This window comes from Staurois parvus, unplaced genomic scaffold (assembly GCF_062004578.1).
Source record: "Staurois parvus isolate SC_StPar_1 unplaced genomic scaffold, SC_StPar_1.0 ptg000981l, whole genome shotgun sequence".
NCBI lineage: Eukaryota > Metazoa > Chordata > Amphibia > Anura > Ranidae > Staurois > Staurois parvus.
In genome coordinates, this window is record NW_028318777.1 from 273,008 (window position 1) to 296,756 (window position 23,749).

Sequence of the window (23,749 nt, forward strand, 5' to 3'; positions counted from 1 at the left end):
GGTGATCACAGGGACATGTAAGGGAGTGTCCCCAATGTGGTCACAGACAAGAATAATAGCCCAATATGTAACTCTTCCTTATGCTCGCTACAACAAAAAAATGACTGAATTTCAATTTTTAAAGAATCTGAACAGAAGGTTATGCACCTACATGGTTGGATGTCTGAAGTTATCTCAAAATCTGATGTAATGCATAAAGTAACAGGCTGGTTATAAAACAATACATTGCCCAAGTCGTATATTATTATTATACAGGATTTATATAGCACCAACAGTTTACACAGCGCTTTACAACATATGGGTAGACAGTTCTGTTACAATACAGATTAATACAGGAGGGATCAGATGTACCTTCTAGCATTTCCCAAGCATATAGACATTTTTAGTAATAAGTCTTTCACAAGACTAGCAGTTATATAACAAATCCAAACATTATTTTAAAAAATCTGTGTTGTCACATTGGCACTGGTTGTACCATTTTACAAAGCTAGCAACAATGGAGCCTTCTCTGCATTTTTTTACTATTTAGAGTACTTCATCTAGGGTATGCATTGCACATCTTATCTACACCACAGTAAGTCTCTGGATATCTAGAGAGGACTTTTTAAAAACAAGTAATGGGTATCTGCCCTTGCACGTTCTTAAACTCTCTGTTAAAATATAAAAAGCCCATAAGAGACATTAATGCACAATTCAGCAAAAGCGGTTACAAAATCCATTTACATTGCCTTGTTTTGTTTTGCAGACGTTCATCTGCTCCGGAAAGACCTACTTTGTGAACATCAGATCGGAAAATCTATGTGGTTGTAATTGTGGGTTTATGCATTTTCAAAATGTTTGGTTACTCTGACAGAAGCAGGTGACAATGTATGGCAAAATGACTTGCTTAGAAATGAGAAAGACATTTGGAGGCATCAGGGGTTGAGAAAAAAAAAGTTGTAAAGGAAATACATAGACTAGAAAACACACATCAAACAAATTCAGTTAAACAGAAGAAATACAACAACAACTGAAAAAGAAAAAATAATTTAGCAAAATTTAGAAAAATACAGTCATTTTTAACAAATTATTCTTACAAAGGGACAATGAAGACGCAATTGCTTCTGTCTTTTCTGCTTGCATGGCTATGTATTGGTAAGTAGGAACTTTATGGTCTGTCGTGTCTATTGTCCATATGTAGGTATTCTCTTTAATATGTATTAAAAGGATGTTGTATTTTATGAGAAATTCATATTGTATAGGGTAATATAGTAAAAAGTCAAATATTTAGAAATTAAAAACTTAAGATGGTATATACTGTACAGTATATTAAGGTGATAGTTATTGTGATGTGCATGTACAAAAATGCTTTTTTATTTCAAGGCAAGTTTCGGATATTTATGGTAATGTTTATATTTATGCGGCACATGTATTTATTTGACAGTAGTTGTTAACATATAGTTTTCTATTGACTGGTAATGGATTCAATTATAAAAATAATTTAGAAAACCACATTCTGAGATGATAAATATATCTGACATATATATACACGTCAGATATATTTTTGAGTACAAAATCTTATGCTTACATAAAATTTAAATGAAACCTGATTTTAGACTGCTTCATATACTGTATGTTGTAAATGTACAATAATTAAAATTAGCTTATATGCTTTTCCATTAACCGGCCTGATGAAACTATACTTAGAGTTAGTACCGGTTCACATATATGCAGATTGGATGTGAAATAACATTGCTTCCTATGGTGCCTGTTCACATATGTCTGGTGCCTGTTCACATATGTCTGGTGCACTGGCAGTGCGGATTCAGTGCAGATAGAAAAAGAGTCCTGTCCGATTTCTGAGCAGTGCGGTCTGGTTCAGATGCGGATTACAGGCTCATTGACTTCTATGGGAACTGCTTCTGAATCACACATGTCATGAGTTTGTGAAGACAAATTCAGGCTGTTTTTTCTTTTCAAATCCTTACCTGAACCGGACCTAAACTGCTATATGACTGTTTTTTCATTTGCGCTGAGACTGGAGCTGTCAAGCCACACCGCACATACATGAATCGGCACTTAGTGCCCGGTCATACCAGCACGACCTGTCATGTGATCTGACAGTTTCAAATTGTATAAGTCGCACTGTATAGTCGGCAGTTGGCTTTTTGCAAGTTCAGGTGCGACTTGCATAGATATTTGTGCACAGATGTCTTGCAAATTGCACCTGAAGTCGCACTGACATTCTACTTTGAACGAGTCACACGATTTCAAAGTCGGATTGATGTGACCAAGGTCTTAGGGTCTGTAAAAACCTAAATATCTTCTTTTAATGACTTCAATTTTGCTGTCAAATATTTGAAGGACAAAAATTGAAGGACATAAATATTAACTTATGTTGCCTTAAGGGAGTAACAACAAAGAGCTGTAGCTTGCTTGCTTGTTTTAAGTTTATCCTTTCAGCATAAAGGTAAGGTTAATGGGATATGGCTGTACTCCAATGTTTATTTTTTTACCTGTTTTTATAATACCAAGATAGTTTACAGTTCCTAACAGGATATACAGATTCATCAGACAATTACTTTTTAATGTATACTAATGTTCCAGTATTGAATTAATCAGCCTTTTCTGATGGGTAAAATGTATCTGTAAAATATACAGTGTGTGTGTGTATGTATATATATATACGTATATATATATATATATTTTTTTTAACTTTATCTCCCATATTTTTTAGAGTAATTTATTTAGCTTTTTTTTTATCAATTCAAGTATACAACAGTACAGGAAAACAGGTGGGGATACAGCCCTAGGCAAAGAAATTTGTGAAACAAAGCACAGACATACACACATTTATGCAGCACACAACTTATCTCCCATATTTTAATATTAATATATATATATTATGGGATTGATAAAGTACTTACAGCCTTGTGCATAAATCCCTGTTTTTCTAAGGTATCCCCTAATATAACTACTACAAACATACACCCGAATCTCACCAATATTGGTAAGCAATACCTGAGGAAATCAGGTCAGTTTTTTTATTCAACGTGCTGGTTTATCAAAAAAAAGAAATAAGATCAATGTATGGAATGCTTTAGACCAGTGGTCTCCAAACTGTGGCCTGGGGGCTGAATACAGACCTTTGCTTGCTTTTATCTGGCCCTTGGGACACTATTTAATTCACTGACACCAATGAAAGGCATAATTCCTCCTAATGACACCAATGATGGGCATATTCCTACCAATGAGATAAATAAGGGAGCATTGTTCGCCCCAATGACACCAACAATGGGGCCCATTGACACCAATGAAGGGGCACAATACCTCCCAATGACACAGATGATGAGGCACAATTACTCCCACTGTCACACAATGATAGGGGATTGTTTACTCCCACTGATGCTGGGACATTTTGTATTCCCGTTGGCCACAGTCCAGCCCACCTAAAAACTGAAGGACAGTAAACTGGCCCTTTGTTTAGAACATTTGGAGACCCCTGCTTTAGACTTTGGGCACTGCAACAGGTGTCCCGATTGCAAGGCTTTTCCCTAACTTTCAGCCTTGGTGGTCACTAGGACACGGGGAGAACAGGGTAAATAAGGTGAAGTTCTGCTGACTTCCATCATCCAATCATGTGCAAGCAAAAATGTTCTTTTTTTATTGTCCTTGCAGATGATTGAGTATTTATTGCAACGTGAAATTTGACCTCATTCTCTAAGCTCTGGGGACAATTCCCTTGCAAAGTGAAATGTCTCTTGTAAAGTGAATAGTCTATTTGACTTTTTGTAAATTGATTCCAGGAAAATGCTAGATGTCAGTAGTCACGGCTATAACAATCAGTAGGAATGAGTGAAATTGGGAGTTTTTATCTGCAGCAGTTCAGCAAAATTTCAATAGCTAAAAAAATGTATTAGTGTCTATATGGACAGTGAAATTAAAGGGATTTTTTTATGGCTTGCAATAGTACAATGGTTTAAATGGCTCCTGGGGGTAAGGGAAGTTCCTTTAAGTTATCCTGGACCTGTCTGCTTTAAGAATATTATTTCCTTCATACTATATGAGTGTCCCTTCTGGGCCCCTGCATGCATTCCCTGGCTTGACTTTCAATTTTTCGACCATAGTGTGGCTTTATCAATATACTACAGGGAGCAAGGATCAAAGTGACATTTTCACAGACCATCTACATATTCCTATGCAAACAAAAGGCTCTTTTATAATCTTCATAAACAGCAGTGATGGTAAAGGCAGTAATTCAGACATTTGTATTATATAATCATCTGTATTACCAGCAGAAGGAGCTCGAGTTTCTTTTTCACATATTCAGCTACCCCTTTTTTCCACTATGAAGATAGAAGCCCATTTATGGCTTCTTTCACACAGGGAGGACTCTGCCTGCGATCCGCTTGCTCAGCAGGGGATCTGTCTGTTCATCTCCGCTGAGCAGGCAAATGACAGGTCTGTGTCCGCTGTACCTTTGCAGAGTGTTTACGGACACAGCCTTCTCTCCTTTATGGGCAGTCAGATATAAACAGAACGTCTATCTGTTTACACCTGACTGCCATCCGATCTGATCCGGCCAGACGGAGAGGAATGGATTCCCATCTGTTTTGATCGGATTGGATTGGATGTAGGCAGGTGTAAATTGACACGTCTGTTTACACCCACCGCTCCATAGAGGAGAATGGAGGTTCCAATCCAATCGGAACGTTCGTGTGAAAGGGGCCTAGAAGGAATTCAGGATGTCATCATAGTAGTAACTCCTTCCTAATCAGAGGCTCAGTGGGAGGTTTTAATTATTTTTATTATTATTATTATTAATAATATTATATTACAGGATTTATATAGTGCCAACAGTTTGCACAGTGCTTTACAAAATGAAGGCAGACATTACAGTTACAATATAATTTGGTACAAGAAGAAACAGAAGGCCCTGGTCATTAATCAGACAAAGGGTGCTGCAAAGCAAGTTTTGTCTGCTGTGCTGCCTTTGAAGCTAATTCTTACAGCTCTGGAATACTACATATACAGTATGATAAAATAGGTGTAAACAACATTTTAAAAACTTATCAACTTAACCACTTGACCTCCAGAAAGTTTTTTTTTTCCTTTTCATATATATATATATATATATATATATATATATATATTCATGGTTGAACTAGATGGATTGTGTCTTTTGACTAACAATGTAACTATTATAGGGCCATTTTTTGCTATTCAGCACTGTGCTACTTTAATTGGCAATTGCTCAGTCATGCAACACTATATCCAAATTAAATTTGTATCAATATTTCACACAAATAGAGCTTTATTTTGGTGGTATTTAATCACCCCTGGGTTTTTGATATATAAATGAAACAATACCAAACGATTTTCATTGTTTCTGGTAAAAAGAAAAATGCAAACAAATAATCTTCATAAATTTTCACCAAAATGTATTCTGCTACATTTCTTTGGTAACAGTAACCCAAATTAGTGTATATTTTTTAGTCTGTGTAGAAAATAGTCTACAAACTATGGTATCTTTAAAACAAAAAAGAAAAGAACACTGTGCTTGGATAAATAAACAAAAAAAGGAAGCTGCCAGTGCTAAAGTTCAGATACCAGAAATCAAACCATATAAAGAAAAAGATTTTTAAGTGCAGCACTAAAAACAACATTTATGAGTGATTGTAACCTCACAGTATATTATAACTAGAAAATCTACAATTTCTGGGGAAATTGTGTGAAGTGTTCTTGCCTCCACAGTAGTCTACAACTGGAGTGGGCGGAGTAACTGGGTGGAGTGGCTTGAGTAACTGTTGTGTGGTTGGAGTGGCTGGAATAACTGTGAAAAGGTTGGACTGGGCAGAGTAACTTTATGGAGTGGGCAGAGTAACTGTGTGGAGTGTTTGGAGTGAGTAAAGATAGTAAACATTACACTAACCAATTGATTGATCAAATTTAAAAAGTGCACATGGCAAGCTTGATAGAGTGAGAAATGCATTTCAACTTTTAATTATTTATATAGCACATCAAACGGTTGTAGTTTAAAAATTATAAATCCTACACCGAAGACATTTGATGCATAGTATGTCTCTGAAATATTAAAAATGAAGGCACAGTCGCAGTTTAGAAATTGCCCTTCAAATTTGAGGTGGCTAGAGTGGAGTTTCAATGAATGTCAATGGGCGGTGTGAATTGCAAACAAATGGTCATATTGTGAAAACTATCAGGACTATGGCTTAGCCGTGGACGTTTTTAGTGGCAGCAGGGATAGCTGAACGTTTTTATATAAGATTTGTGTAGGTGGACTTAAAAATGAAGGAATGATGGCAGTTTATATATCATATCCTGATTTTTCAGCTCACACTCTAGTGTTTGTCAGCTCCCACTCTAGTTTTGAACATTCCGCCATTCATTCCTATGGGACCAATTCACCACAAAACCGCTGATATTTCGTGAACCATTCGGCGAAACGTTCCACAAAGTAATAGCACACCAATCGGGAACAATCCGCACGTTTTGGTATATTACTGTCTATGTAGTGTAAAAACTGTGGGAGGAGTTAGGGTGGTAAATTTGGCTATAATAAGAATATATATGTGAGATAACAGTAAGTGGTCTTGCCATGCAAGAATACTTAATCTGTGAAGAATCCTAAGTGATCCAAGAAGAACAAAAACATGTGAAAAGACAAAACTAAAGTTATAAAAAATCATAAAGGTGCCCATGTGCTAAGAAAGTCCTTATAAATCAGATAAAACACCATTGCACGTGTTAAAAAATTCCTTAAAGTGAACAAAATCTTCAACTGGTGATATAAGGGTGAGCCCAGTCTGGAAAACGCACAATATATCCTCTTACCGGAATGCAATGACCCCTATGTAAAACAGATAGGTCAAAGTGCGCATAGGAAAAGAAAGATATCGCCTCCAAGAAATCACCTCATCTGAACTGCCAAACAAAGTCTGAAATCGCCTCCAAAATAGCTCAAAGATAAAATGCAAGGGATATTCCCATAGTGTAAAACCGCAAAAATCGAGTTTATTAAAAGATATAGAATGCACTCACATGGTTAAAAAGAAAGCGGGTTTATCAAGTACAATAATCTCTGCCGTGGCTTTCCTGTTGGCTGCTGTGGGTCAGGCTTCGATCCATACCATATATTTGAAAATGTATCTATCCTGATGAGACCTGTTTCATTTCTTGAGGCCCTAAAATGCCAGGACAGTACAAATACCCCCCAAATTACCACTTTTTGGAAAGTAGCTAGTCCAAGGTATTTCGTAAGAAGCATGGCAAGTTTTTTGAAGTTGTAATTGTTTTGTTGCAATTTTTTGGAAACTGAAGAAATTAAATACATTTTTTTTTAATTTTTGTTTTGTACATGCTGTCACCAGTGTGGTACAGCATCATCATATGAATGGTGTGATGATGGTCAAGGATTCTTACTGGTGAATAAAAATTATAACAAATGTTATTTACTTTTTTTTTACTTTTTTTTTCTTTTACATTTTCTTTTTTTTTTACAATCTTTTTTTCACATACTGTCATCAGAGTAGTTTAGTGTCACCATAGTGATCAGAGGTTTTCTAAGCATTGTTTTAACTGTCATGAGTGGCTTTCATTCATGACAGACTGCTTACTATTGTGATGCTGTGATTGGCCCACAGCTATTACATGGTACAGGGTGCTGGATGCCAATCACAGCATCACAATAGTAAGCAAGCTGCCATGAATGAAAGCCATTCATGACAGTTTTGCTTACATGTTCTCATGTGATCAATATGATTGGTCATAATGATCAATCACACAGCAGCTGGGTACTGATCACTGTGATCTGCTGTATTCACTGGACACAGCGGTCACAGGATTGTGCCACTGTACTGTTGGTGGGCAGCAAGTGGTTAATAAATTCAATAAGTTATATGTTTTTTTCTTTCAGAAAAGAGTTGAGAAGCACATCTTACAGTTTAGCACACATGGGAAGGGTTAAAGTATAACTAAAGGCAAAACTTTTTTTTAGTTTTGGACAGAATTGAGAGGGATTAGAACCCCTGTCAGGTATTTATTGTTGTCTGTGCCCCTGTTAGGGAGATTCATCCTCTCTATTTGTCCTGTTTACCATTATGATTGAAAGTAGAAGTAAAAGAAAATCCCATATTTTAGGTTGTCCCCAGAAAAGTAATAGAGGTGAATTCTTCCAATGGGGACACTAGTTCTGGTAACCTGGGGAGCCCCAAGGGATTCCTTTGCTTGCAGGGATTTCTTCTCACTTCCTCTTTTGGCTATGGGACAGGAAGTGAAGGTAAATCTCCCCAATGGGAGACAGATGGCAAAAATCCTAAAAAATGGTTATAACCCTCCCTTATTCTATACAAAATTAAAAAAAAAAGCTTTGCCTATAATTCTAATTTAATTCTGAAAACTCTAGGCACACATTACTCACACTATGTAGTAGTTCGGTCTCTGATTGTTGAACCAAAGTTAGAAAAATAACAAATGTATAATTTTTCAGGACATATGCCTTTCACTGAATATAATAAATGTTAAAGGAAACGTACTGAGGGAAATTAAGGTTTCCACTGTTGATAATGGTGTTGCTGGAAAATGCTACTTCTCTGGCTACAATTCTGATCCACTGACTTCAGTGCTTTCTGATTCATTAACTTGTAACAAATATCCAAATCAGGATTTTTTACATTCCTCGGATTTCTTTGCCTCATAGTCTGAGGAGAGGCTCAGATTTTTGAACCCTGAGGGTTGGTGTGATAGTTGGGCAATCACCATATGGCAAGAACTCAGTTTTTATTTTTTGCGTTTTGCACATTTTTTCATATTTCTCTAATGAGTGTTTAATACAGTGGGCTCAGTAACCATAAAACTAACCTTCACTATGTGAATATTAAAAACAAAATCACAAACAGACCTTATCATGCATCTAAAGCCAAAATTTATTTGGGTTTATATAGAATAGGAAGGATTAAAGCACCTTCCACGTGTTGTGTCTTTTTTGTGTTTTTATCTTTGTCTCATTGGGGAGATTTATCAAGATACACAGACAGCGACAAGAGATCTCTCCAAACTAAGGGAAGATCCCTTAAACAGTTGTCACTGGAACAAGTATAAATATCAAGCGTAGGCGAGCGCTGGAACTATAAAGCAGCTACCTTTATATATCAATATTGTACCGCGCTCCAATGTATACAACTATGAGTGCTATAATAAATTATAAATGGCTTAAGTGTATCACCAATAATTCAATAATATTCTAAATCCATAATACTTAAATCCATAATTGATATAAATATATAAATAAATTAAAAAAGAAATTAAAAAAGAATAAATTAATATTTTTAAATAAGTGCAAAAACCTAATAAAAAGTGATAATGTGAAATATGAAAAATAAAATAAAATGAAATGAAAAAATGAGAAAAAATGAGAAAAAAAAAAAAATATTTTAGAATGGGAATGACAGTTCAGTTCATACGAATTGAGATGGTGTTGTAGTTCAATCTAATCTGCGTGGTAGGTCAATGTTCCTGGCATAAACCTCTCTCTCCTTCCTCCTCTCCTTTCTCCTCAATACAGCCTTCTCAATAAGGACTTTCTCCTCTAGCTGCTTGACTTAATCCTCCATAGCCGATACATACAGAGAAGGGAAAAAGAAACATAGTGTCTTATCCTGGGTAACAATTGTTTAATGAGCTTCTGATCTCCCACTCACATGGTATAAATAAAAGTAGCGCTTTGTATAAAATATATCCAAATCCTCCTACAAAATCCTTAGGGGAGGGGCGGTGACGTCATCACGCATCCACAGAGGAACGGCGAGTATATCGAGTGAAGACACACACACCTGCAAGGCTGTTTGTAGGAGGATTTGGATATATTTTATACAAAGCGCTACTTTTATTTATACCATGTGAGTGGGAGATCAGAAGCTCATTAAACAATTGTTACCCAGGATAAGACACTATGTTTCTTTTTCCCTTCTCTGTATGTATCGGCTATGGAGGATTAAGTCAAGCAGCTAGAGGAGAAAGTCCTTATTGAGAAGGCTGTATTGAGGAGAAAGGAGAGGAGGAAGGAGAGAGAGGTTTATGCCAGGAACATTGACCTACCACGCAGATTAGATTGAACTACAACACCATCTCAATTCGTATGAACTGAACTGTCATTCCCATTCTAAAAATTTTTTTTTTTTTTTCTCATTTTTTCTCATTTTTTCATTTCATTTTATTTTATTTTTCATATTTCACATTATCACTTTTTATTAGGTTTTTGCACTTATTTAAAAATATTAATTTATTCTTTTTTAATTTCTTTTTTAATTTATTTATATATTTATATCAATTATGGATTTAAGTATTATGGATTTAGAATATTATTGAATTATTGGTGATACACTTAAGCCATTTATAATTTATTATAGCACTCATAGTTGTATACATTGGAGCGCGGTACAATATTGATATATAAAGCTAACATCCACACACCTGGAGAGGGTGTAATAAGTACCTGGCGATCTAATATCTAGTTAAGCACGTAATTAATTAATTAGTAGTTCACTTATTCATTATTTTTACACACGGAATTAATTGCTCTAAAAGTAAGAAAACTTCTAGTGGCTCACAAGTATTCAATCAATTTGTATAAAGCAGCTACCACCAAGGTATAGGTAACAACTCCTTATGGATAAATATATAGAAAGTGCAGCGCTAAAATAAGTGAATGATATTATAGTGTAAATAAAGTGCAACGTCAATGTGACATATAGCAAAAAAAATAAATCGATCGGCGGAACAGTCAAGTGCAGCATATAAAAATCAAATATAAAAAATGTTCAATAAATCATTCAATAAATGTGAAACAGTAAAGTGCCCATATCTAAACTTTTCCAGCATATGCAAATGAAGCACTTGATTACTAGTCTTAGGCTCCGTTCACACCAATGCATTTTTTAGTGCTTTTTGCAGAAACGCACTACAGTACATTTAACATGGTTTCCTATGGAACATGTTCACATCTATGCTTTTTTGAGCTGCTGCATTTCTAGAAATGGTCAGGGACTTTTTTAAAAGCAAAAAGCAGTGTTTTTGCTACAATAGAGTTCAATGCAGAATTTGCTGAAATGCATGGTAGTGTGTTTTTGCTGCGATTTTGCCGCGTTTTGCATTTTTATTCTGCTCAGCAAAAAAAATAATTCCACTTTAAAAACAAAAAAGAGCAGCTCAAAATGCAAAACGCAGCAAAATCGAGGCAAAAACGCAAAACGAACTGGGAAAAGCACTGCAAAACGGACAAAAAGCAAACTGCAGAGGTGTGAATGGAGCCTTAACCAGGACAAAGCTCCCTCAACCCCGCTCACTTGTGCGCCTCACCCCTTGCAGCTCACTGTCTCTCCGACTCCCGCTCCCTGCCTGTACACAAGCATCTTTCAGCAAGGATCCTGGCACAGCTCCTGTCTGCCCTCAAGGTAGCGAGTGTGTAGTCTTACAGGGGCATTTTGATGGGCATATTTAATGTTAAAGGGTCATGCTGAAGGGCACATTTAATGTTAAGGTGCACTCTATGGGCACAACATAGAATGTGCCCATCAGAGTGCCCCTTAACATAAAATGTGCCCATCGGATTGCCCCATAACATAAAATGTACCCATCAGAGGGCCCATTAATATAAATGTGCCTATCAAAGGGCCCCTTAACATAAAATGTGCCCATCAGCATGCCCCTTTTTTATGTAAGGGGCACATTTTATGTTAATGGACACTCTGATGTTCTCATTTTATGTTAAGGGGAACTCTGATGGGTCCATTTTATGTTAAGGGGAACTCTGACAGGCACATTTTATGTTAATGGACACTCTGATGTTCTCATTTTATGTTAAGGGGAACTCTGACAGGCCCATTTTATGTTAAGGGGCACTCTGATGGGCATCTTTTATGTTGATTGGCACTCTGATGGGCAGATGTTATATTAAGGGGGCACAAATGGGCACATACTGTGGAAAGAGGCATTCTGATGGGCACATGTGATGGAAAGGGGTAGTCTGATTGGCACATGTGATGAAAAGGGGCACTCTCATGGGGAATATGATGTAAAGGGGCGCTCTGATGGGGAAATATGATGGAAAGGGTTTTCTGAGTTTAAGGGGGCACTCTGACAAAGTACTACAGTACTCTTCAATGTACCACCCGTGGTTCTTGCATGCCAACTGATGATCTCATCCTACACATGGGGGGGACTCTTTCTCCAAAAACACAGCAAAGCATTCTCAGTTTGATTGTTTTTTTATGGTATGTAAAACTAGTAAAGTTGGTTTTCCAATTCTTGGATTTGAAATAAATTTTGCACTAAAAAATTAATTATTGACAATTGTTGTTGTAGAGCGGTATCCCTTCCCTAGGAAGAATCTGGATTAACCACATGCCGCCCAGCCACTGTAGAAATACGGCGGCAGAGCGGCACGGCTGGGCAAAAGCACGTTTTAAAACGTGTGTTTTTAAAACAGGTAGGGCGCGCGCGAGGTGCGCCGCCGCCGCCCTACCTGTCCCGCCGATCACAGCCGCGGATGTCAGTCACCGGGTCACAGCCGATCGTTACCGGCTATCACTGACAGAGAGCACAGCTGCAGTAGCTGTGCTTTCTGTCAATTCCCTGACAGCTCCAGGACACGCTGATCGGGACAGAAGAGTTTCTCTCTCCCGATCAGCAGTGTTCCCTGCAGTACATACCCCCACCCCCTAGTAAAACACTCCCCTCACACAGTTAACCCTTTCCCTGAATAATAAAATTAACCCCTTCCTCCCCAGTGCCATTAGTACAGTGTCAATGTTTTTTTTTTTCACTGATCACTGTATTGGTGTCACTGGGGATGTCAGTGACCCCAAGTCAGTACCCCCCAATGTCAAAATGTCCGCCGTAGTCCTGCCATAAGTCACTGATCGCCGCCATAAGTCACTGATCGCCGCCATAAGTCGCTGATCGCCGCCATTATTAGTATAAAAAAAAAACTAAAACTCCCAGTATCTTTCCCGCCATTTATAAATGCTATAACTTTCACGTAAACCAATTAATTTACACGTATTGGGGTTTTTTTTAGCAAAGACGTCGCAGAATGCATTTTGGCAGAAATTTATGACTAAATTTGATTTTTAAATTTTTTTTACTGGACATGTTTTATAGCAAAAAGTCCAAAATATTGTTTTTTTTATAGCGCAAAAAATAAAAACCGCACAGGCGATCAAATACCACCGAAAGAAAGCTCAATTTGTGGAAAAAAATGGATGTAAATTTCATTTATGTACCGTTTTGCATGACCGCGCAATTGTCCGTTAAACTAGCGCAGCACTGTATAGCAAACAAATGGCGGAAATTGCAGTATCTATACCATAGTTTGTAGACGCTATAACTTTCACACAAAGCAACCAATATACACTTATTGGGATTTTTTTTACCAAAAACATGTAGCAGAATACATTTTGGCCTAAATTTATAACCAATTTTTTCTATATATTTTTTATAGCGGAAAGTAAAAAATATTGTTTTTCTTCAAAATTTTTGGCCTTTTTTTGTTTATAGCGCGAAAAATAAAAAGCACACAGGTGATCAAATACCACCAAAAGAAAGCTCTATTTGTGTGAAAAAAAGGTAAACGTAAATTTCGTTTGGGTGCAGCATTGCATGATCAGTTGCATTAGTGCAGCGCCGAGTAGCAAAAAGAGGCCTGGTCATTAAGGGGGGTAAATCCTCTGGAGGTCAAGTGGTTAAAGTATTCAAAACGCATTAGATATAGGTTGAATGCACTTGTAGTTCCCTCAAATGAGGTTGCAAGATGAATATCAGCTTCAAGAGATAATGCTAATTTTTCTATGCAATAATTACTAATATTGTCAAGCAAGTATGCTTTCAAGAATTGTTATACTCTGTGGGGGAAATATGTACTGATGCGTCAAATAAAATGTCAAATTTTCTGTTAACAAATTGTCTGATTTATATATTTTAAGGTTGCCTTAAAAATCCCACCAAATGTAAGGTACAAATCTCTTTGTTAGAAAAATAGGGATGATGGCAACCACACCCTAGGTTATACCGAACAGGGGTGGACTGACAACTCATGGGGCCCCCGGGCAACAGGAAATCATGGGGCCTCTGTGTCTTCGCCCACACTCAAACCACACCCAAAAAAGCCTATGAAAGATACCAGGGGCATCTCATGGGGCCCCCTACTGACCCCGGCCCTAGGGCAGTGCCCGAGTGCCTAAATGGTCAGTCTGTCCCTGATACCGAATGACTCTCTAACCTACCCCTAACCATTGTATTCAAAACTAAAATTAAAGTTTAGGCTTTAAATTCACTTTACCCATTTTGTTGCTCTACATTAACCATTATATTCCTGTTCATTACCCTTTTATTGATCAGTAAATACTGTTATCAGTCTGTTTATTAACTATTCTTTTACAGTGCATTAATCCAGTGATTGAGCATTAACAGTTTACTGTACAATTGAAATTCACATTTACATTTATTCTTTACTGCAACCTTAACAATCACATTACATTAAAAATTTAGTGCATTCTTTCCACTCACTGTTATTTCATTTACATTCTCATTCAAATTACATTAACTTGACTTTACACATACCATTCAATGCAAATTAAATCTTTAATGTACTTCTGACTATTTACACTTCTAAAGCATTTTGTAGAACACTTACTACTTTGTACAGTAACCCCTTACTGTATGCTACACGTAAACTGCACAATACCCATTAGTGTACTTTTTCAAGTCACTGTACACCTTAGAGTGTATCTGTGCCCAGACTTTTAACACTAAATAATTTAAAAATCTTTAACAAACAGTAAACTTTAATCACTTGCACTTTAATCACACGCACTGATGCGCCCTCTGGGGCGCCCAGCATGCTGCTCCTGTGATCGCTGTGTCCACAAGTAGCAGCAGATTTCTGTTCCTGGTACCCAGCCACTTTAAGTGGCCAGGGCATCATGAGATTACTATACGATCATATGATCACAATCTAAACACAACTATTATGAATGATTTTCATTCATAATAGCTGTGCCTACTATAGTGATGCTATGATTGACCCACAACTATCACATGGTACCTGGGCCAATCACAGTACCCTGTACCATGTCATAGCAAAAAAATTGTAAAAAGAAAAAAAGTAAAGAAAATGTTAACAAAAATATAATAAAAAATAATTTTATTATTATATTTTGCCACACCAGTCATATGATGACATTGTACAGCACTGGCTCTGAGCCCTGAGGAAGTCACATGACATTGTGACGCAACGCGTCGGCTGGACGTGGTGACGTATTTCCGGCGTGGCGGCCATCTTGGTACACCTGTATACTGAGCTGTACACCCATACATACATGCCCTCATCCTAAAGCATGAGGTCTTGAATTGGCTGCCACGTGAGTGAGAAAGTTTTATGTTATCTGTCCCTACTTCATAAATAAAATATACTGCACTATGGGAGAATCTATTTTATGTCTTATTTGAGAGATTGATGCTGCAACTTACCTGGAGAGGAGCCATTGGTGGATTATTAATTTCTGAGAGATTTGGGTGCGACAAGGAGCAACATTTGGAGTGATAGCTATCTTGGAGGATCCGTGAGGGGGATCCACAAAAGCGCTTTGATCCGCAAGGGTCGAAGTGATGAGGTGAGAGGCTTATCCAGATGGTGGTCGGATTGTCAGATTCACATGCACCCAAAGATCCACACGAGTTCTTGTTAATTTATGGTCACCAACAGTAGTCATTGGAAGCACATGTTTTCTTTGGTCACTATCAGCATTTATTGGACTTTGAGAGGACTGTTTTATGTATTGCTATATTGTGTTTTTTTTCACTACATGAGAGGCACGTGTGATTTTATATTCACAGTATTATATATATACTGTATATGTATATATATGTATATATGTAAATGTTTTTTTCACATGCTCTGAGTTATCTGATTTTATTTTGTAGATTTAATGAATCATGGGCACAAATTAATAATAATTGATATCACTATCACATTTATTTTTATTTAATTTGATGTAATTTTGAGATCACACATCACCTATTAATTTATTATTTATTTATGTGTGTATGTACCTTAAGGAGTAGCGCTACATTCTTTATTGTATTTAACGCTGAAGGAGCGCTGTGATAGGTAGGAGGAGAACCAGGAGAGAGCAGAGTCTCTGAGGCCAAGAGAGTGGAGTTTTTTGAGGAGGAGGGGATGGTCAATCGTATCAAAAGCCTCAGAGAGGTCAAGTAGTAAGAGTACGGAGTAGTGGTCATTGGTTTTAGCAGTAAGTAGATCATTAGTGAGTTTTAGTAGGGCAGTTTCAGTGGAGTGTAGTGAGCGAAAGCCAGACTGTAAAGGGTCAAGAAGGTTGTTATCGGTGAGGTGGGAGCTCAGGCGATTGTAGACTAAGCGTTCTAGGAGCTTAGAGGTAAATGTCAGCAGGGAGATGGGTCTTAAGTTGTTCAGGTTGGTGGGGTCCAGGGAGGGCTTTTTAAGTATGGGAGTGATGTGTGCATGCTTTAGAGGGGAGGGGAAGGCTCCAGTAGAGAGGGAGAGATCGAAGATGTGAGTGAGGGAGCATAGGATGGAAGAAGAGGGTGACCATAGTAGTTGTGAGGGGACAGGATCCAGGGGGCAGGTGGTGAGATGGGCTTCTGAGAAAACCTTAGTGACCTCTTTGGTAGTAGCAAGGTCAAAAGAGGAAAGTGTTGAGGGAGGTTTAGTATAAGGTATGCTAAGTGGGATGGATGTCTGTGCAGTGGCGATGCCCCTACGAATTGCATCAATCTTGTTTTTGAAATGATTTGCAATCTCGTGAGCAGCGAGTGAGGTACTGGGTGGAGGTGGAGAAAGTAGAGAGTTAAAAGTAGAGAAGAGATGACGAGGACTGGATGACAAGGTATTAATAAGAGTGACAAAGTAGGCTTGTTTGGCAGCATGAAGGGAGGAATTGTATGTTAAGAAAGCAGATTTATATAGGGTGAATGCTTGTTGAGATTTGGTTTTACGCCACAATCGCTCCAGCGCACGACTATGTCATTTAAGATTTCTGGTGTCGTCAGTCTGCCAAGGTTGTAATGGTCGGGGCCTGATGCTTTGTGTTGTTAGAGGAGCAAATGAGTCTAATGTGGATGAAAGCGAGCTGTTGTAGACAGCAGTGGCCAGGTCAGGGCAAGACAGGGGAGAGATTCTGTCATAGAGTTGGTCAGTTGCAGACTGGAAGGAGCAGGGTTCAAGTTGTGAAGGTTTCTGCAGGTAATTGTTTGCTGCTTGGAGGGATAGGTGTTTGAAGATGAGGACACTGTGAAGGTGATGATATTGTGATCAGAGAGAGGAAAGGGGGTGTTTGTGAGGTTGTAGGGAGTGCAAAGATGGGAGAAAACAAGGTCTAATGTATTCCCATCAGAGTGAGTGGAGGACTGTATACATTGTGCTAATGCAAAAGATGAGGTTATGTGGAAGAGTTAGGATGTAGCCGGGTTGTTGACATTAATAGGGATGTTAAAATCTCCAAGAATGGTAGTGGGTATTTCAGAGTAGTGAAAGTAGGGTAGCCAGGCAGAGAAATCATCAAGAAAGTGGGACACCGGTCCAGGAGGCCGATAGATCACTGCAATCCTCAGAGAAATGGGAGAAAACAGCCGGATGCAGTGAGTCTCGAAAGAAGAGAAGGATAGAGAGGGAGGGTTAAGGAGGACATGAAAGGTGCTCAGTGAGGATAGAAGCAAACCAACTCCACCACCTTTCCAACCACTGGGTCTGGGTGAGTGGGTCCAGAGAAGGCCTCCATAGGAAAGTGCTGCGGGAGACGAAGAATCTGCTGCTTGAAGCCAGGTTTCTGTAATTGCTAGTAGGTTAAGGGAGCGGGAGACAAAAAGGTCATGGACAGAGGTGAGCTTATTACAGACAGAGTGGGCATTCCAGAGTGCACATGAAAAAGGGTGGGTGGTTTTTGGGAGCAAGAGGATGCCTGGTGTGGGGGTGAGATACTGTAGGACCAGGGCTTGGGGAGATATCCCCAGAGGTTAGGAGAAGAAGAAGGGCGAGGAAAGTAACATGGTAGCGGGATGTACACGAGTGCACATGCCTTCCAGTCCTGGTGTTTGGGTCAGCAGGAGAGTAAAGTATCAGCAGGAGGTGATGAGAGCAGTAGTAGGGAGATGGTAGCAGTTGGGGTGAGATGTACAAGTTTTGGGGTGGAGCAGAGGGATAAAGAAGTGAGATTTTGTGAACGCAGGATAGTAATATGAAAAGGAAGAGTAGAGCAGACATATTTAAAGTTACACGGAGTGGGACTCAGACTTGTAAAAGATGTTTCCCAGGGTGTTTACTTGCAGTCTATCCAGCATGCAGTAGAGTTTCTTGTTGTTGTATCTTCCTGCTGCTTGAGTTATCCTGCTTTAGTTAAACTTCTGTGTTCAACTGCTTCTTAGCACTCCATCAAAAACAACACTCATGCAAAAACAGCACCCCATCTGTGACTATGCCCCCCAATCTGTGACCACCCCCCATGAGCTGATCTAAATTTAGAGGGAGATTGTCAAATGAGCATTCTTCTCTGCCCCAATTAGGAACTGATAAGGATCACATGAATTGGGGGGGATGTTTCTCAAACACAGACCAGACACAGGCCACAGTCATAAAAAGAGTGCAACAAGAGGTGAGAACTAATCAACATAGACAAAAATATATACACTATTTGTTCTGAGATAGCAGGAGTCTATGCATTGTTGAAGTTGCAGTTTAGAGTGGAAAGAGCAGACAGCAGCAATTTACCCAGAGATAGCAGGAGTCTATGCGTTGTCGAAGTTGCAGTTTAGAGTGGAGAGAGCAGACAGCAGCAATTTACCTGTGAAAAGCAGGGAAGCCATGATTAGACTGCTGTGTTCAACTGCTTCTTAGCACTCCATCAAAAACAGCACTCACGCAGAAAACAGCACCCCATCTGTGACTATGCCCCCCGATCTGATATATTATATTTACACATACATATATATATATATACAGTCAGGTCCATAAATATTGGGACATGGACACAATTCTAACATTTGTGGCTCTATACACCACCACAATGGATTTGAAATAAAACAAACAAGATTTGCTTTAACTGCAGACTGTCATCTTTAATTTGAGGGTATTTACATCCAAATCAGGTGAACGGTGTAGGAATTACAACAGTTTGCATATGTGCCTCCCACTTGTTAAGGGACCAAAAGTAATGGGACAGAATAATAATCATAAATCAAACTTTCACTTTTTAAAACTTGGTTGCAAATCCTTTGCAGTCAATTACAGCCTGAAGTCTGGAACGCATAGACATCACCAGACGCTGGGTTTCATCCCTGGTGATGCTCTGCCAGGCCTCTACTGCAACTGTCTTCAGTTCCTGCTTGTTCTTGGGGCATTTTCCCTTCAGTTTTGTCTTCAGCAAGTGAAATGCATGCTCAATCAGATTCAGGTCAGGTGATGGACTTGGCCATTGCAGAACATTCCATTTCTTTCCCTTAAAAAACTCTTTTGTTGCTTTTGCAGTATGCTTTGGGTCATTGTCCATCTGCACTGTGAAGCAGCGTCCAATGAGTTGTGAAGCATTTGGCTGAATATGAGCAGATAATATTGTCCGAAACACTTCAGAATTCATCCTGCTGCTTTTGTCAGCAGTCACATCATCAATAAATACAAGAGAACCAGTTCCATTGGCAGCCATACATGCCCACGCCATGACACTACCACCACCATGCTTCACTGATGAGGTGGTATGCTTAGGATCGCGAGCAGTTCCTTTCCTTCTCCATACTCTTCTCTTCCCATCACTCTGGTACAAGTTGATCTTGGTTCAACTTGTACCAGAGTATGGACCTGACTGTATATATATATATATATATATATATATATATATATATATATATAGAGTCAGGGCCATAAATATTGGGACATGGACACAATTCTAACATTTTTGGCTCTATACACCACCACAATGGATTTGAAATGAAACAAACAAGATGTGCTTTAACTGCAGACTGTCAGCTTTAATTTGAGGGCATTTACATCCAAATCAGGTGAACGGTGTAGGAATTACAACAGTTTGCATATGTGCCTCCCACTTGTTAAGGGACCAAAAGTAATGGGACAATTGGCTTCTCAGCTGTTCCATGGCCAGGTGTGTGTTATTTCCTTATTATCCCAATTACAGTGAGCAGATAAAAAGTCCAGAGTTCATTTCAAGTGTGCATTTGGAATCTATTGCTGTCAACTCTCAAGATGAGATCCAAAGAGCTGTCAATATCAGTGAAGCAAGTCATCATTAGGCTGAAAAAACAAAACAAACCCATCAGAGAGATAGCAAAAACAACTGTTTGGAACATTCTTAAAAAGAAGGAACGCACCGGTGAGCTCAGCAACACCAAAAGACCCGGGAGATCACGGAAAACAACTGTGGTGGATGACCGAAGAATTATTTCCCTGGTGAAGAAAACACCCTTCACAACAGTTGGCCAGATCAAGAACACTCTCCAGAAGGTAGGTGTATGTGTGTCAAAGTCAACAATCAAGAGAAGACTTCACCAGAGTGAATACAGAGGGTTCACCACAAGATGTAAACCATTGGTGAGCCTCAAAAACAAGAAGGCCAGATTAGAGTTTGCCAAACGACATCTAAAAAAGCCTTCACAGTTCTGGAACAACATCCTATGGACAGATGAGACCGAGATCAACTTGTACCAGAGTGATGGGAAGAGAAGAGTATGGAGAAGGAAAGGAACTGCTCATGATCCTAAGCATACCACCTCATTAGTGAAGCATGGTGGTGGTAGTGTCATGGCGTGGGCATGTATGGCTGCCAATGGAACTGGTTCTCTTGTATTTATTGATGATGTGACTGCTGACAAAAGCAGCAGGATGAATTCTGAAGTATTTCGGGCAATATTATCTGCTCATATTCAGCCACATGCTTCAGAACTCATTGGACGCTTCACAGTGCAGATGGACAATGACCCAAAGCATACTGCAAAAGCAACCAAAGAGTTTTTTAAGGGAAAGAAGTGGAATGTTATGCAATGGCCAAGTCAATCACCTGACCTGAATCTGATTGAGCATGCATTTCACTTGCTGAAGACAAAACTGAAGGGAAAATGCCCCAAGAACAAGCAGGAACTGAAGACAGTTGCAGTAGAGGCCTGGCAGAGCATCACCAGGGATGAAACCCAGCGTCTGGTGATGTCTATGCGTTCCAGACTTCAGGCTGTAATTGACTGCAAAGGATTTGCAACCAAGTATTAAAAAGTGAAAGTTTGATTTATGATTATTATTCTGTCCCATTACTTTTGGTCCCTTAACAAGTGGGAGGCACATATGCAAACTGTTGTAATTCCTACACCGTTCACCTGATTTGGATGTAAATACCCTCAAATTAAAGCTGACAGTCTGCAGTTAAAGCACATCTTGTTCGTTTCATTTCAAAACCATTGTGGTGGTGTATAGAGCCAAAAATGTTAGAATTGTGTCCATGTCCCAATATTTATGGACCTGACTGTATATATAGTGCCTTGAAAAAGTTTTCATACCTCTTGAAGTTTTCCACATTTTTTCATGTTACAACCAAGAATGTAAATTTATTTTTTGGGGATTTTATGTGATAGACCAACACAAAGTGGCATATAATTGTGAAGTAGAAGGAAAGTGATAAATGGTTTTTCAAGCCACTGTATATACAAAGGGCAAACAAATTCAAGTCCTAAGCTACTAGGCAGGCCTTAAGAGCTTCTCCCCAACAGTTGCCCCACCCAACCCCTACCCTGACCCACCCCTAATTCCACCCTTAAACACGCCTTCCTAAATTATCTCATGAAATGACACTGTTAAATGTTTTATGCACAATAAAGTTACAAAAACAAATATTAATAACAACAGCAAATCTAACAATATTAACATAAATCAATGTAAATATAAAGGGAAAATAAGTGTTTTACACCAATAGGGGAACCTAGAACTACTTTACCACAAGTAAAGGGAAAGGGGGGCACTGATGATGGAGAGGTGGAGCAATGGCACTCTGCTTAGGGAGGGGGGGCACTGATGCCCTGTGGAGGGAGAGGGGACACTGAGGGGAACTGTAGTCTGAAGGAGGTAAGTGGGGCTCATTTTATCGGTGCTGTCAAATACCTCTGGAAAGCAATCCATGTGAAGATTTGTTTTCCAGAGGAGTTCAGAGTAGCAGAGGCAAGGGAGGGACGTATGCAATTGTCAGAGAGAGGTGTTAGGACAGGGACTCACCAATTTTTCAGCCTTCACTCTAGTGCAGTGTTTCTCAACCTTTTTTCAGTCAAGGTACTCTTTAAAATTATGCACTTTCTTGAGGCACCCATTACAAAATGTAAAAAAAAAACTAATAGTTTTACAGAACGCAGCAACATCTGCACATGTAGGACACCCAACACCAGGGGTGATTTATTCTTCCAGAGCAAATAAACCTTTGCACACTGGTGCTGACTAGTATTCTTTTGTTTCTCTTCTCCCTCAGTTTCTCTCTCCCACTCAGCTAATGTGACCCCAGTGCTGATGGAGAGGGGCAGGGGAGGGGCAAGCAAGGGTGCTGCACATGGGCCCAATGTCTTTTTTATTCTTAAGTGATGACATCGTTGTTTTTTTTATGTCATTGTTGAAAATTGCAATGGTGCTTAATGGAAACCTGTGGCTTTGTGTAACTAAAAGGCAGGTTTGATCCACCTGCTGGCTTGTATACAATTTTTAGGCATTTTGCCAAGGCACCCCAGGGTAGACACCCTGGTTAAAAAGGCTGCCCTAGTGTGTGTGTCCTTAAATTTGTCCCCTGCTGCACTGCAGACATGTTGCAAACTTCCAGCACAACACTGTGTGTGTTTCTGTGTCCACATCAGGGGGTGGAGTATGGGTGGGGCTGCTGGCACAGGCACAGCAGGGATTGACTACATCACAAGGAGGTGGAGCAAAGATTGATCTCTCAATGTGCTCCAACTGAGCTAACCAGTAAGCAATTTTCCTTTCCCTCTAGATGGCCCCGCCTCCCTTCTGCGCTCCACCTCCCTACTATCAGCCAACGTTCTTATGCTACCTAAAACAAATATCCAATTTGCCATTTTCTCATATGTCCACAGCCTCCCTTACTAACATACTGCACTCCCCTCCCTACTACAGTCCCGTGCCTTTTATACTTATAAGAAACAACCAATTTGCATTTTGCCTAATGGCCACCACTACTCATCTATAGAGCAGCTATAACCATGCCCACCAAATTAATAAAGACCCGCCTCCTCCTCCCCTCAGACCAATCTTCTGTAGTGGCATCACCTCTGTCTGTCATGTGACAGCTCCTGTCTACTCCTCCCTCTTTTCCAGTCTCTCTCTTCTCCAGCCAGTAGGGAGTGGCCAGTTTTGAATGCGGAGCCAATCCTTGAGTGAGGACGGTAAGACCGTGCCCTCTCCCAAATCCTGTCAAGTGCCCTCAGGACAGGGGAGTGTCCCTGCTAGAGTGATGGAGCTGGCCCTGAGTCCTGAACCCAATCAGTAAGGTTGTGGGACACACTCCCACATTAAAAGGAGATATGATCAACATGTATAAATACATCAGTGGTTCATATAGTGAACTCGGTGTAGAGCTATTCACCCTGAGGTCATCACAGAGGACAAGGGGGCACTCTTTACGTCTGGAGGAAAAGAAATTTAATCTCCAAACATGGAAAGGTTTCTTCACAG

General features: G+C 39.3%; 1 protein-coding gene across 1 annotated transcript in view; it reads left to right on the top strand.

Moving 5' to 3' along the window:
* Positions 1 to 773: 773 nt before the first annotated feature.
* CD3E (CD3 epsilon subunit of T-cell receptor complex) overlaps positions 774 to 23,749 on the top strand; it is a 50,275-nt gene continuing 27,299 nt past the window's right edge. Inside the window, exon 1 of the mRNA XM_089657315.1 lies at positions 774 to 1,134. Coding sequence (XP_089513441.1) covers positions 1,086 to 1,134 — 49 coding nt within the window. The 5' untranslated portion in view covers positions 774 to 1,085. The remainder of the gene's footprint in view (positions 1,135 to 23,749) is intronic.